The 15,246-nt window shown below is 36.9% G+C and overlaps 1 protein-coding gene across 26 annotated transcripts in view; it reads left to right on the top strand.

Moving 5' to 3' along the window:
• LOC122613750 (sodium/hydrogen exchanger 3) overlaps positions 1-14,313 on the top strand; it is a 28,182-nt gene extending 13,869 nt beyond the window's left edge. For 4 of the 26 annotated variants that reach the window (XM_043788093.1, XM_043788089.1, XM_043788091.1 and 1 more), the window contains 17 exons: positions 1,982-2,181; positions 2,285-2,405; positions 2,591-2,729; positions 2,788-3,005; positions 3,068-3,360; positions 3,423-3,548; positions 3,889-4,076; positions 4,509-4,647; positions 5,127-5,141; positions 6,261-6,317; positions 6,410-6,496; positions 6,563-6,644; positions 7,413-7,535; positions 8,245-8,460; positions 9,923-10,135; positions 10,724-11,066; positions 13,808-14,313. In XM_043788093.1, coding sequence (XP_043644028.1) covers positions 1,982-2,181; positions 2,285-2,405; positions 2,591-2,729; positions 2,788-3,005; positions 3,068-3,360; positions 3,423-3,548; positions 3,889-4,076; positions 4,509-4,647; positions 5,127-5,141; positions 6,261-6,317; positions 6,410-6,496; positions 6,563-6,644; positions 7,413-7,535; positions 8,245-8,460; positions 9,923-10,135; positions 10,724-11,066; positions 13,808-14,300 — 3,053 coding nt within the window. In that variant the 3' untranslated portion in view covers positions 14,301-14,313. Of the gene's footprint in view, positions 1-1,981; positions 2,182-2,284; positions 2,406-2,590; positions 2,730-2,787; positions 3,006-3,067; positions 3,361-3,422; positions 3,549-3,639; positions 3,835-3,888; positions 4,077-4,508; positions 4,648-5,126; positions 5,142-6,260; positions 6,318-6,409; positions 6,497-6,562; positions 6,645-7,412; positions 7,536-8,244; positions 8,461-9,922; positions 10,136-10,723; positions 11,067-11,825; positions 12,965-12,999; positions 13,231-13,807 lie in introns of those variants that run through there. The other 22 variants (XR_006325703.1, XR_006325705.1, XR_006325706.1 and 19 more) reach the window with 22 other exon arrangements.
• The last annotated feature ends 933 nt before the right edge of the window (positions 14,314-15,246 follow it).

The following is a 15,246-nucleotide window of genomic DNA, read 5'->3' as shown; positions in this document are numbered from 1 at the left end:
ATTCGGTGCTAGCCCCGGGCGAGTTGTGCTGTCGTTTATTTGATGACTAAGTAAACAGAGGTGGCCGATTGGTTATACCATTCATCTAAGTCAATCCATTGAAGAATGGCCAACGAAGATGTCGTTTCAACTTGTCGATTGTGGGAGGTCATTTAATTTGTTTGCATTGTTAGGGGCAGTACATGAGTACACTCAACATAATTTTTTAATGGCCAACAAGGGTTTTATATAGTCTCCATTGGATTATAACAAGAATATCCAAGAAGAGATTGGCCTATTTAAAAAGCAAGATGTTTATGGAAACCACTCAATTAATATTTTATAATTATACCCGTTTCTTGTAGAGTAGTCGATTTCTCCATGTTCGTCTGTCCGTCCTACTGAACTATTAAAACTAGAAAAATAAGACTCAGCATGTAGATGCCCCGCCCACTTCAAACTGCCCAAAAAATGTTTTGAAAAATGTGTTAAAGTGTTTTCATTTTGTTATTTGTCATTTAAATTTCTATTGATATGCTACACCTTAGAAATTATTTTGATTTATTGTTTTTTTTTTGCCAATTCCTATCGATATGCCTATCGATATATGTTGAAGTTTCTCAGTCTCACTGACCATAGCTGAGTAATGGGTATCTGATATTCGAGTAACTCGACTATTGCGTTTTATCCTTGTTTTTATAACAAAACTTATAGAATTCTCTGTAAAAATGTAGTTTCTCTCAACTCAAGAAATTCCTCTCTAAAGTCAAGAAAAGGTTTCGTAAATCAAGAAAATTGTTCCTATTGAAGAAATTATTGATGACAAGCTTGTATTCAAGACAAAAAAGATGAATACAAATTTTTTCGATCTCCTAATATTTTCATGTCAACATTTGTGCTTTCAATTATTGGCACACTTGTTCACATGTGTTATTTGTACTTCCTGAAGTGTAGCAAACTACTGAAAAATAGAATTACAATATTTTAAATCAATTGAAGTACCCCCAATCTAGCAATTATGAAATGTGAACTGTGAACAGCACTTGTAAAATGGTTGACAATTACAAAGGTGTCAGCAACGCCAGCAATTGGACACCTGATACCGATGAGTAAACAGAAGCGGAATCATCCGAAATATACATTTTAAAGCGTCCGCCTTTTTGTATCCCCTGGAAAACAAAGTCATTGTCTAAGTGGGCGTATATTGTTTTCTACTTCCAATAAATTAGGCTACATCCGAGGGGGAATAGGGCGGCGGCCCTATTAGATTCCCGCTTTCACCAGATTTACACAGACTGTAGCGAAACATGCGATGTGAATACTAGTGCTGTAATAACAAAAAATAGGGAACAACGCCGGGTGGGTGGACAGGGGTGGTCGGCGTCAGTTAGATGACTGACCGAAACCGCAAACGGACCACGGGAAACACGTTTGAGTGGCCATAGTTACCCCAAAAAAATCCAGACTTGGCAATTACTTATGTTTAACAAACTGCATTACATATCAATGAGCACACAGCGCGATTCATTTGGAAAAGACCAAATTTCGCTTCAATTGTCAATTTAATAATATTTATTAACTTTTCTGTTTACTTAAAGGGTATCTCTAAAAAAAATTATTTATGATATGACTCAGATAAATATACATTTTGAAATAGTTTGTTAGCAACTAATTGACGACAAGTAAAATCGTTGGAAGGCTTTTGCAGCTTACATCATTTACTGGCGCCACAAATGGTGCTTATTGAAGCAATATTATTGCGAACATTCAATTTGCGTCTTTGCAAATTTAATTATTCTTGGAAGAACACGCTTATCAATTGACTTAAGTGACTTGGAGATGCATTTCGAAGACAACAATGCAATGCCAATGCCATCGATTGGCCAGTATCTAATTAAGTCTGAGAACGGCTTCGGCAAATTGATGGCTGGAAATGGATGACATACCCCCTACGCTCTCTGATTTTATTTATAATACCATCTACTGTTTTTCTCCCTTGAAGGTGGCTCGTTGTACGCCTGCGGAAAGATGGGAATTTACGGGGAAAGCGAGACTCCGGGTCTAATGGACGTGTTTCTATTTGCCTCACTGATATCCGCCGTGGATCCGGTGGCCGTTTTGGCCGTATTCGAGGAGATACATGTGAACGAGATCCTGTACATTGTCGTCTTTGGCGAGTCCTTGCTGAACGATGCTGTCACGGTAAGATGGGTTTATTGATTGCGATTGTGGGCTGGTTATGGTAGCAATTAAGTCAACAAGTTTACATGGTTAAGTGAATTTGAGTCTTCCTTCTGCCCACCAGGTTGTGATGTACCACATGATGGAGTCCTACAATGAGATAGGCTTGGACAAAATCATCGCCCAGGACATCGCCAGCGGTGTGGGTTCCTTTTTTGTGGTTGCACTGGGTGGCACTGCCATAGGTGAGTGCACGATTTTGACTCGGATTGCTAAATTAATTACACTTTGCCTAGCCAACCATACACAGAATAAATACTTGTCTAAATATTTTTAGTTGGTGATAGAACTTTTCAATCTCTGTCAATAAAATTAAATTTACCAATTAAAATCAAGAAGCACTTCATTTGATATTGTTCTACAATATTAGGCATCATCTGGGGCTTTCTTACTGGCTTGGTGACCAGATTCACCGATCACGTGCGTGTCATAGAACCCATTTTCATATTTGTGATGGCGTACTTGGCCTATCTTAATGCGGAAATATTCCACATGAGCGGCATTTTAGCGTGAGTTTTCTAAATATTCCAAACCTTTACCATTTTAGTAATAACACTTATTCCACAGCATCACTTTCTGTGGTATCACAATGAAAAACTATGTGGAATCGAATATTTCACAAAAGTCGCATACGACTGTTAAATATGCCTTAAAGATGTTATCCAGTTCGGCGGAGACCATTATATTTATGTTCCTAGGCGTGGCCACTGTGAACAACATGCACGTATGGAATACGTGGTTTGTGGTATTGACCATTGCCTTCTGTTCAGTTTTTCGTGTAATTGGTACGTATTTTACAATGTACAAAAACGAAGTTTATATTTAATTCTATTTAATTTTGGTTTAGGTGTCATTTTGCTATCGGCCCTTGCAAATCGCTTCCGTCTGCACAAATTGTCCCGGGTGGATCAGTTTGTGATGTCCTACGGAGGATTGCGTGGTGCTGTGGCCTTTGCCCTTGTACTGTTAGTGGACGAGAATGTGGTCAAGCAGAAGAACATGTTTGTTACCACAACGATAGCTGTGATTTACTTTACTGTCTTCCTGCAAGGAATCACTATTAAGCCGCTGGTGAAAATCCTTAATGTGAAGCGCGCTAATAAACGCAAGCCAACCATGAATGAGCGCATTCATGAACGGGTCAGTTATCTACACAGCTTTAGAGCACATCGATTCGTTTACTTAAGTTTGATTTCTTACAGTTCATGGATCACTTGATGGCTGGAATTGAGGATATAGTGGGCAAAACGGGCAACTACAATGTGCGTGATAAGTTCAAGCGTTTTGACAATCGCTTCATTCGTCCGCTGCTGATCAGAGATCTTAAGGTATTTTTACATCTAAGTTGATAGATGCGTTTAGAACGGTCAAAACTTTTAGAACATGAAATCTCTAAGCCTATACCTGAACTGCCATTAGGAAATTAATGAATTGCATTTATTGGACCACATTCCCATGCAAAGCTATGAACGAGCATTGAACAAGAAGAAAGGGGCGAGTACATCAAATGCAGATGAACAGAGCCGAAGGCAACGTCGCAATTCAAGTATATCTTTCAGAATGAACCCTTTTAGAAACATAAATGATATGATTTAGTAAAGGGAATATTAATAAAAGTGAAGTCGAGTTTGTACCGATTTATTTTTGTTGCTTTCCATTCTAATGTAGGGAGCTGAGCCGAAGATCATCGAGACGTACTCTAAACTGACAATGCGCGATGCCATGGAAGTCATGAGGCGAAATCCATCCACTATTGGCCAGATGACGGGAACCGAGTCGATGAGCGCCCTTTTCCGGAATTATACCAATAACTATATTGGCGGCAGGTGGGCACCGCCAACAATATACACCACCTGGTAAACGAATTTTGGATTGAATGATATCTTGCCTGTACTCACACCAAAACGATCGTATATTGCATGAGTACGAATAAATTCAAAATTTATGTAGATTATATACCCTGACTTGAGCATGAATTGCACAAATCTTTTGTTTAAGGAATTTGGCAACAAACAAATTGAACACAATGCAAGCAGGGGCGTCGCAAAAGTGTTTCATTCAAGCTCAAAATCAAAAAGCAGTTTGTCGTTTCTAGCTAAAATCGTAGTTTGTGAAACGCCTCTTTGTAAATCATTAAGTGTATTTCTATGTCTCCGTATATCTAAAATTCGTTTAACCACTTCTTTAGTTTTTACCTAAATCTAAAATCTAATCTAATATGTAAAATTAAACCTTTCTCTTTGATCATTAATTATCTTATACTGATACTTGTGTAAACCATTCTTCAGTCCCAGTCTAACAAATCTAGACAATACCTGTTCACGTAATCTGGACATGGCTGAGCTGGATTATAATCCATCTAAGAAGGATCTGACCGATGCCAGGATCCATCATCTTTTGGCCGAAGAACTGAAGCCTTATAGAAGGGTATGTATCGGACGAATTTTTTCTCACGTCATTTACAATTCACGTTTTGTAACAATAAACTTTTGGTTGGATAATCTAAAGCAACCAGTTCTACCTTAAAGCCCCCTAAGATAATCACAGACAAAAGTTATTTCCTTAAGTTGATACTCTATATCTGCCGATTAATGTCTCCACATCTTCGCTCTATAGTAGTCACATTCGATATTTCTTTTTTGTTATGTACTATGGGCATTTAGTTTTCCACACTCTTCGCTTATGGCTCTGAATATAAATATTTTCGTCTGCCTATACACATAGATGATAAATATAGAAATATTTCTATATAGATATACTTCTGATTAATCGATTATTTAATTTCTTTCCCGTTGTTTCGATACTCAACATCAACTACTCGACAACGTGTTTAAATAAATCAAAACTGCTTCAAACTTTCGTGTGCTTATCAAATCAAAAATAAAAATTTCAATATTGCGATAAAGGCCTCAATACAAATGGTACGAATAAATTGGTTAATGGTTTTGTGTTTAAATTCATTTGGTCTGTTTCCTGGTTAATTTTTATAAACTCCTTTCGTATTAACTAATAAAACTTGTTTGTTTAAATGTTACACGTTGTGTGTCTGTATTGGTGTTATTTTATATTAAATTATGCTAAGCTAATGAAACTAAAAGTAATTATGAGCTACAGCGTTTAAACTATTTTTTGAAACATAGGACAGCTAGTTTTAGTTTTTATTAATAATAATATTTCATAATGATAAATAATTTGTAATTTGTAATTTGTTCCTAGGAATAATAATTTACTTTAAAAAAAATTATAAACTATTAGAAATTTACTTAAAATCAATATAAAAATAAAAAAGATTTGAAATAGGATTCTTGCAGGTTTTTTTCAAATGCTATACTTGTTATAATGTACAAAATATTAGGAACGTTAACCAATTAGTTACTAGTGTTAAATATGAACTGGTCAACATTTTATATATAACTACTATCAAACATATTGAAGGTCTTGCTTGATTTTATTTTGATCTAATTAATAGAATTTTTAATTATGAACTTTACTCATTTTTGTGTCAATGCAGAATGTGAATGTGTATTAATAATAACACAACAATTGTTTCACAAGTTGTTTAACTAATTGTGTCGCAAGATATCTAATCTTAATGTATTGTTATTAAAAAACTATAATAAGTCACATTGGCTTATAATCTTGAATTTATCCTTTAAATACATTGTTTCCTTGATTTCTTTTTAATTTTTTAATCTCATTGTCCAAGCTACATCAATTATTAACATATTTTGTCTGGCAGCTTTCGCTGTGTTCACCACCCGTAAATCCTAAACACTGGAGAGGAATATAATTTTGGCTTAGCACATAATAAATATTATCTCTACTCGTAAGATGTACAAATGTTTATTGAAAGCCGTTACTTACTCAGTTCATGTTCACGTTAGTTAAAAGCAATTATCGTAACATATATTAAATTTATTAAAATGTATCTGTCTTATCCGGCAACCCAAGTAACCTGCAAGGCCACATCTCTCTAATTAAATTATTGTGCTGCCATTTTATGATTTCGATATTAATTTGCTTTGTCGATGTTTTTACAGCACCGTCGTCTTAGTTATAGCCGACACGCAGTAGATGACAGAGACTTGTCCACCCAGGTAAGTACCTGTTCACCCAAAACACCAGCAACTTCCTTCTGCCACTTTGTGAGAGTTGAACAAAGGCTAACCAAATTATTGCTCTCTTGCAGGTAAATTACAAGATGCAAATGAACTTCAGGCGCATGTTTAATGATCGAAAACATCACAAACGCAGCAAACGTGGTGCCAGCAACAAGGTAAGCGACTTAATTTATTTTGTACTCGAAGTATTCTTTTTTAATGGATATCGGCACTATCCACAGGAGGCCAAGGAGAACGTTAAGCAGAATCATGTATCTTTCCATGACTTTCAGCAGAACGGCACCACTAAGCAGCTGACCAATGGTACGGAATCGAGTTCAAACCATTCACGAAAAAAATCGTACAGAAAAAGACATACTCACAATTCACTTAACAAATATCGTAAATTAGAAATAGGTAAATGACGCTAAAATCAGCAACAAATTTTTATCCAATCGAACAGCATATTGTTTCAGTCAAAAACATCTCCAATCAGTTCGTAGAGTTAAATTTTATAAAGTTCATATTATTTTCTTTATGTTATTCATTGTACAATGACCAGCCTGCGTTATTTTTGAGCTATTCTTAGTTTGTAGTGAAAAGTGTAGTAAATTTTAAGTTTCCAGTACAGTTTCATGCGTCATACTAACCTAATTCACGATACTTTTAGTTTACTTGTAAAGCACCCTACTAGAACCCAGTTATAATATGTTCTTTATAAAGGAGTTTGTTGGGTGGATTTTGGCAAAACCACGTTGTTGTATCGCCTCATGAATTTTATTTCATTGTTAAAAAAATGAATACCTTATACAAATTCTTTAAGCCTATTTCCAAAATGAATTTTAAAGGGAAAAACATTGTAAAAATTGGTATTATTTTGGTAACTAATTTAATTTCATCCGAATCCTTCTCTTTCTCCCCTGCATATCGCTTCCTTTCAACTGATGCCGAAAAACCACACACATTTGGCCAAACACCAAACACGAAATTTGTGCACTAATCGAAATTAATAACCCACCCAACCTGCAATACACACACATAATTGTCCCGACTTGCCCAATTATTTGTTTACTCATCCCGAACCATACATAGACTATATTAACAATGTGCTTAATGAAACAGCCGAAGAGTGCCAACAGAATCCCAACGAGATCAATGTTGTTGGCCTGAGCGACGATTGGGATGATGGCCTGACGTTCACCGCCAAATCATCACGTAAGTGTTCTCATTACGCCCGTAAGCCATTCTTATTTGAAAAACAATTTTTTTTCTTCTAAAAACTAACATTTGTAAAGAGCAAAGAGGTTGTCTACATAGAGCATAGGCAGCCTCTAGGTGTTTATGGTTATCTGCCGACTTCTCTCTACACATATCCTTGCTTCAACTGCTCTGTGTGACCCACTTTTCTCTACATTGTTAGCTGTCATATGGCAATACTTGAAATTTTCCATATATTCTGTTTGCTGCCCACCTTGTTTGTTTTGATCACACAAAAATGCCATCATTTAAATAATCGAATCTATTTTTGACTGTAAAGAAAGAAAACTTTAAAGGTTGTATGAGTATTTGTACAAAAGTCGACTAGTTGAGTAGCGAAACACGGTTTCTGTAAAAGATGTTCTCAAACTAATTGAATAACACAGATTTAAGACCAAAGAATATTTTTGTGGGGAAAGCGTTGTTTGTCCTGTTCATTTTCTGTTTATTGATTTTATTTGTACTGTATTTTTCCATTTGTTTTTATCCTACCCCCTAAGAAGAACCTATAAAAAGCTATATCAACGAACTTTCTACATATATTTCTTGTTTTATGCCTTTCCAATTATCTCGAAAACCAATCACATAAAAAAACCAAACCTAAAAAATGTTGCTGGGCGCAAAAAATATACACATATATAAAATGATTCCAAAAAATTACGATTAGCTGACTCGGATCGTGCCAATAACAATTCCCTGATAGCCCACATCCAAAACCTGCCGGGTTTCGATGCCTCCAAGGCCCGTATCGTCGTCCAGCACTATGCGCCAAGGGCCGACGACAATCCGGACACAGATCTAGAGTCCCCGGAACAGGCCATTGGGCCCACGGCCGCCGAATTGATATTGCCGTGGCGGCGGGATCGTTCATACCAGAGCATTGGTAAAGACATCATATTCAGAGCAACCATTCCACCCACAAATAGATCAAAACAGCAACAACACCTGCAACAATCGTTTTGAATGCTATATATAGCTCACTTTTCGATCATTTGCGTGCTGAGATTCATGGTCATATTCGAACTGAAGCTTTCAAAACTAATTTGGAAAGATATTAACATCTTCAACTTTATTTTCCGATGATAAATACCAAGGCTTTTTTTTATAACTAACATACAAAAATATTTAACTTTTGTCGCTTACCACTAAGTCAAATCAAAATAACGGGTATAAAAAGTTTTTTAGGCCTTTGTTTTTTGCCTTAACATTACTTTGAAGCAAAACTCAAATGTTACATACCCAGGGTCCAATAAAATAGAAAATCATCGACTATCTCACCTACACACTCATGCATTTTACAGCATTACGTATTCTTAGAAATTATATGAAGCCATTACCTTGTTAAAAGAGTGTCTTTTACTTGGTTCAATCTAACTTACTCAGCAATGCGCAATTTCGTCGATATTTCTGTTACCTATTCTATTTCAGTTAATCATTTATTATTATATTTTCTCAACGCGATGAATTCTAATGCCTTTATTTCCATTCCCAACTTATAAGCCGTGTTTAGTGTTGCCTAACGTAGCTGCCCATACAATTAGTAATCATTACACTTTGTTTGTGCGTCGTTAACGTAAACTTACTCGTAGACGGCAATTGCCATTGATTGGTAGAAAATTCTAGTCCTCGAATTCAGTTGAAAGTTGTTATTGCCAAAGCTCGAAATAACCTGCATTTACCTCCATTACCTAAAACCACTTGAAAAGTCACATCAAGAAACAATTTAGTTATTACAAATTACTGAAAAAGAAGAAGCGTCGTAACAGAGCATGGCATTTTTGTGCATGACCAAATTTTTGTTTAATATTTTTAATTTGTTTTTACTCTTCGAAAACAAATTTATAATGTGTGGATGTTTTTCATGAAATGGTCCTCGGAGCATTAAACCTATGCAGAAATAACCCTTGCTTGGCAAAAAAAATCGCAAAATATCAACAAATTTAACTTAGCTTAAATGGGCCTGTCTGGGTAGACCCTTTATATATATAATGTAATATAATGCATATATAATGCAATATATATATATATACATATAATATAAATCAATCTGTCGCCAAGGAAAAGTGAAGACTTTCATTTTGTTCTGTGAAGCCTGATTTATCTTTAGTTACATGCACCTTTTTTGTCTTTTGCCTTATTCCTTGTGTCATCGACTACGCTTGAGTTTTAAATATGTTCAAAATATACGCAGAATTGGCCAACCACCAAGCAATCGACAGCTGAAAACCAAAACAACAGTTAAAACTGAACGCTGCATGCAAAGCAAAGCCAATAGTTTTATTTTTCCCTAAAATATAAACATTTTCATACATTCATATTTCTCGAAATTTGTGTTTGTGATTTAGTGGCCGAACATCCCATTCCCGAGGAGGATCGTAATCTGTCCCGCGAATCCGACGGAGAAAGGCGTGTGGCCACGCCCACCGCCACGGAATCCCAGTTGCCTTGGAAAAGGCAGGGTGACGAATGCACGGATGCAGTGCAGCAGAACGAGTTCCCCGCTTGGGCCTCCAACAAGGAGTACTTGGCCTACAATTCCCCCAGTGCAACATTCCTAGGTAATCAAAGGTTTTTTGTGACAATACACACAACAACTTCTAAATAGTTCTGAGAGGGCTCTTCTAAGATTCTTCTGTCTATACTGAATAATTATGTCCTCAGTTTATTACTCTTTGTGAATTGGCAAAACTACAGGAAAAAGAGTGCTACTTGATTTTGCATTATTTTTAATTTCTCTAGTTACCCAAGATACCTAAAACTTGGGAAATACATAACCCTAATCACATATAATAGATACAGAAACTTTAAATGTATAATTAATTCTACAAAGTTCCGTAAAGTTGTTTATTATCTATGTAAGCTCAAGCAAATTTTTATATATCAATGTGGCTTCTTACTTGTCTAAATGTAAAGTGATACCCGATGGCGAAATTGCACCCAATTTTTATGTGTCTTTACTGATTTGACGTTCATTTCGTTGGAGCTTTCCTAAATGTTCCTTTTTCTTTCTCTCTTTTCCCCGGATTGGTTTTCCCCGATAACTGTTGCCCACTTGTACACCCACAACCCACAACGTTTCACACGATACACGACACGTACTCCCTGTAAAAACTACTGAAAACGCGTTCAACGATCCCGCAACAAAGGTGGTATAAACAAGCCTAAACAGCCCAAGTCCGTCATAGGTCTCTTCCGACGTGAGAGTTCCAGTTCGAAGGCCGGGAGCGTTGGCATCGGAAGCACTGGAGCCATGGACTCTGCCGCCACTGGCTCCGACACGATGATGGTGCCCATGTCCAGCCAGCCGCCCAACACTCCATCGTCGTCCATGCACAATCCGCGGCTGGACAAGCGCTCCCAGTCGATTTCGTCCAGTTCTCTGGGCGCCGGAACGCATCAGATAGGTCCGGACGGTCATTCCGGCCCATTCCCGATTACGGCCAGTCACCGGCGGAACGTACGCAGGGGCTCCATGCTTGAGCTAAGCGGGTAAGTTCTATGTTCACTTCGTCAGACACCAAAAGTCTGCACACATTATTTTCAATCTTTATGGTTTTGTGGAAAAGTAATCAAGTTCTTTGCGTTTTCTATCAAACTGAAATGGGTCTTAGATAAAGCTAGCCTAGGCGTTCATTAAAAGGCCATAAATTAAACGGAGTAATATTTGTAAGCGTAATTCTAAATTAAATAAATCTTGCTACTAATCCTAAAATGGTAATATAAATATTGGTAATATTGTTCTTAAACTGGGTCATACATTCCGGGTAGAAAAGTCCTGTTGACGGAGTTCTGTGCACTTTTCCCAAAGTGCTAGCTAAAAAACCCATTTCAGCTATAGTTTCTTAATTTTACGCCTGTTCATTAAAAGCTTACAAATACTTGAAACACTATGATTTGTTATTGGCTTACCTTCAAATCTTAAAAGTATTTAGTAGCTTAGCTTTCATACTTTCCTGCTTTTAACCTTTTAACTATTTTAAAGTAGTACAAATTTTTATTTTTTCATTCTTAAGCTGTAATAATTATTCCAACCAGTTTTCAAGCGTATTTTCCCAGGTTCCGAATAATCTTTCCGCTTACTCTCCACGCCAACTTATCCACTTCTTTTCTTCAGTTGCACCCTTTGTCGCTAAGTAACAATATCGCTTACATTTTCAATATTATACTCCAGAAGCCCCTATTCAGTGTATGTGGATATTGTGTGGTTGAGCCTCGTCTGTGTCTTTTATTGTGATGATTATTTTACAGACTCATTGCAACTGGACGAAGGCCCAGTAGAATTTTACAATTTAGTACGGGAGCAACTAATTCACTAGGGTCAGCCATGATTACAAGCCCTTCTCCTCCACCTCCTACTACTTCAACAACAACAACTACAATAAAACCTACAAGCACATCAACCACCAAGAACAACACCACCAACAATTCAACAGATACAACATCAGCAAGCGCGACAAACTCGACGACAACCTCTCCGAAATCGGAGGAAAACGCTACATATACGTCCCATACAAAGTAAAGATCTAAAATGGCAGCGAACCCAAAATGTCTTGACCAACCAAACCGACCATTAACGAAATTCAATCCTTAGTGAAAAGAAAGTCAATTCCCAAATACCGCGTATACTGACGTGCATACGATAACTCCCGATTTTAACCACACTGTACTGTGTACTGTACTGTGTACTGTATATAGAGCCACAGATCAGTGCATATCATTGTAGAGTAACTGGTTGTACCCTTGTAGGATACATTTTGCCAACGCTCTCTTTTTTGACTTCAACCGAAATTACAGTACAGGAGACCTTACTTGAATCGATTCCGAAATATTAATCTTGCAATTGGCTTTAAACTTAATTTCCTGCACTCACTCAACACAGATATCTGAACTAGCCCAACAAATTTCGCCGTTTTACCTACTGTACATACATAACTTTGAAATCAGGTTGTTGTTAATTGGTGATGTGATCGATTGATTTAGTGACAGGCAATATTTTACTTTGCATAAATTATGCTGGGCTACTGCAGTTGTTGAATTTTGATTGAGTTGTACCCATTCTTTGTATAACAGTCCTAGTACAGTAATAAAACAAGTATGCGACTGTAGTACAACCTAATTATTTATTTTGTTCATTGAGTTTTGTGGTTGCACTTCGTTTAATATATTTTATACGAGCCCTGACCACTATTAATTCGCACGGCTGGTGTTTTTACGCATATGCAATGTTTAGCACACAATATATGTGAAGATAATGCAGATAACACATACAAACATATATTTTTCTGAAAGATAATTTACTTGTTTACTTGTTTGTGAGTAATTCCAATCGGGGAAAAAAAAATTCAAACTAAATCCCTAACTATAACTGGTTAATGAACAAACTAGATTGGTCAACAATTTGATGAAAAATTATACTTTTTAGCGGCGTCTTAATTGAATCTGATTAATTAAATCCGAAACGAGCACAGAGCCAGTGCACTTAACTAGGTACACTGTACACAAAATGCACAAACACACCATATCTCTACACGCACACAAGCACACACTGACACCAAACTGTTATACAATTGAGAACACCTGTGATAACTTTCCCTAGACACAATTTCTATGCCTAAGGTGTATCTATAAACGGCTTTAATCACACGAACTATGTGTAAGTATTAGAAGAAGTATCTATCCACAGTGTTATACGCATAAGACAGTGCCTAGGCTTAGCACAACTAACAATCGAACCTTATTAACGCCTACACTCTTCTCTGTGCTAATCCGAATTTTTTTACTTAATCTAAATTTACAATAAAAATTCAAACAGCGGACTCAAAAAAATTGTATCGTACCCATTTATAAAGTGCAGTAGTGCAAAAAGTTGAATGTTAAGTAGAACTGTTATACTGTGCCTTAAACATGACTTCCTTGTGAGTTTTTCTTACCATCTTCTTGTTCCACTTTAATTTGCTTAAATGTAGTGTTTAAAATATATTTAAAATATTTTATTATTAACTTATTATTAATTTACGTTTTTTACAAAGTTTTATATAAATATGCATACCTAAATTAGATATAGCCTCTCATGCTAGCATTCACCCATACGAATATCCAAAAGAAATCATTAGCCAAAATTTATCACAACTTTGACATTAACTTTTTTCGCCTTCTTTTCACATCATCCCACCATCGACCACCAACACCCTACAACCACCGCACACTCCACACGACACCTCCACCAACAGAGACACAATACCAGAGGAGTCGTCGTACCAGCATGGACACTCCAAGTCCTTGTGTGAGCCGGCGGACTCGGATGAATGGGAGGGAGCACCATTGTCCACAGCTGGTGGAGCGAACAGTGAGCTTTTAATGCGAATGAGCGGGAGGGAACCCCTCCTGTCACGCCCATCCAACACGCCTCGTGCTCAGATCCGTCGCATGAACGCCGGTGCGGTGGGCGGGGCTGGCGTGACTCATGCGGGCCGGAAAAACCAGGTGACCAAGGCGCTGTTGGACTACGAGGATTCCGAAACCGACTCCGATGAGAATGATGATGATGAGGACGAGGACTTTGATTCCTACGATGACGAAAACATTGTGGTCACCACTTTTACAACACCGGCCTCGGGCAGAAGATCGGGATCTAGTCCAGGATCCGGATCAGAAGCCAACACCGCCCCTACCACCACGACTAGCATTAGGCTGACCCGCAACAACGACGAAAGCATCATTTGAGTATCAAGCACGGATGGCGACGTGAAGGACGATCTGGAGGATGACGGGCCATCGGTCTCGGCACCACCATCTCACAATTCAAAAAGTTTGCGGCTGCGTTTATTCCCGTACGAAAAGTTCTACTAACTAACTCCTAAGCACACAATTAAATGACCTAGTTCATAAGAAAAAAAGTGGAAAAAAACGTTGAAAAATTGTTTCAAAAAAGGTTTATAACAAACAGCTTTATAATTATATTAACACATGAATCGGACAAATGCATATTTAAGGGAGTAGCAAAAATTGTATATAACACCAGATTTAAATATCTTAATTCATTTCTTCTTGGTCGTTTAAGTCGCTTTTCAGAATATTTAACTTCCATATTGTGTTTAGTCCCGATCAATTGTTATTATGTACCAGAAACATATATACAAAAAAATAATTTAGTAATTTCAGTTAATGTGTTTCATAATAACACGGAAGAAAATAAATTGTTTAATAATTAACACAGCGTAGCCAAAGTTCATATTAAGCTTACAACTAAAGTTTATTTCTTTACTTGTAATTTAGAAAAATTTACTAACTGAAAATCACATTGCGATTATGTGTTGCATACAGTACTTAGGCGCGTACTTTTGATAATGCAGAGTTTGGTTCCATTTTAGCCTTAGTTATTAAAGAGTTTTAAGCAATTAATTTGTAAATAACCGCAGAGTTAATACTAAAAATAATGCAGTAAAGTTGTTCTCAGCTGGAACTGTTACTAAACTTGCATCATTCATCACTATAAATAAAGTTTAGGAGTATTTCGAAACTGTTTTGGAAACAGCAATAACCTTTGGAACTGTATGAGTCGGAGACGGTGCTGAATAGACGGTTTTAAACAACAGTTTTTCTATTGTCTTTTCTATGAGATCTCACATCTTGTTGAATTTATCCAGCCTTCCTTTATTCCAGACTTCGT

Source organism: Drosophila teissieri, chromosome 2R (genome assembly GCF_016746235.2).
Source record: "Drosophila teissieri strain GT53w chromosome 2R, Prin_Dtei_1.1, whole genome shotgun sequence".
In the NCBI taxonomy this organism is placed as follows: Eukaryota; Metazoa; Arthropoda; class Insecta; order Diptera; family Drosophilidae; genus Drosophila; species Drosophila teissieri.
The sequence above is the reverse complement of the archived record's forward strand: the minus strand, read 5'-3'. Positions and strand labels throughout refer to the sequence as shown.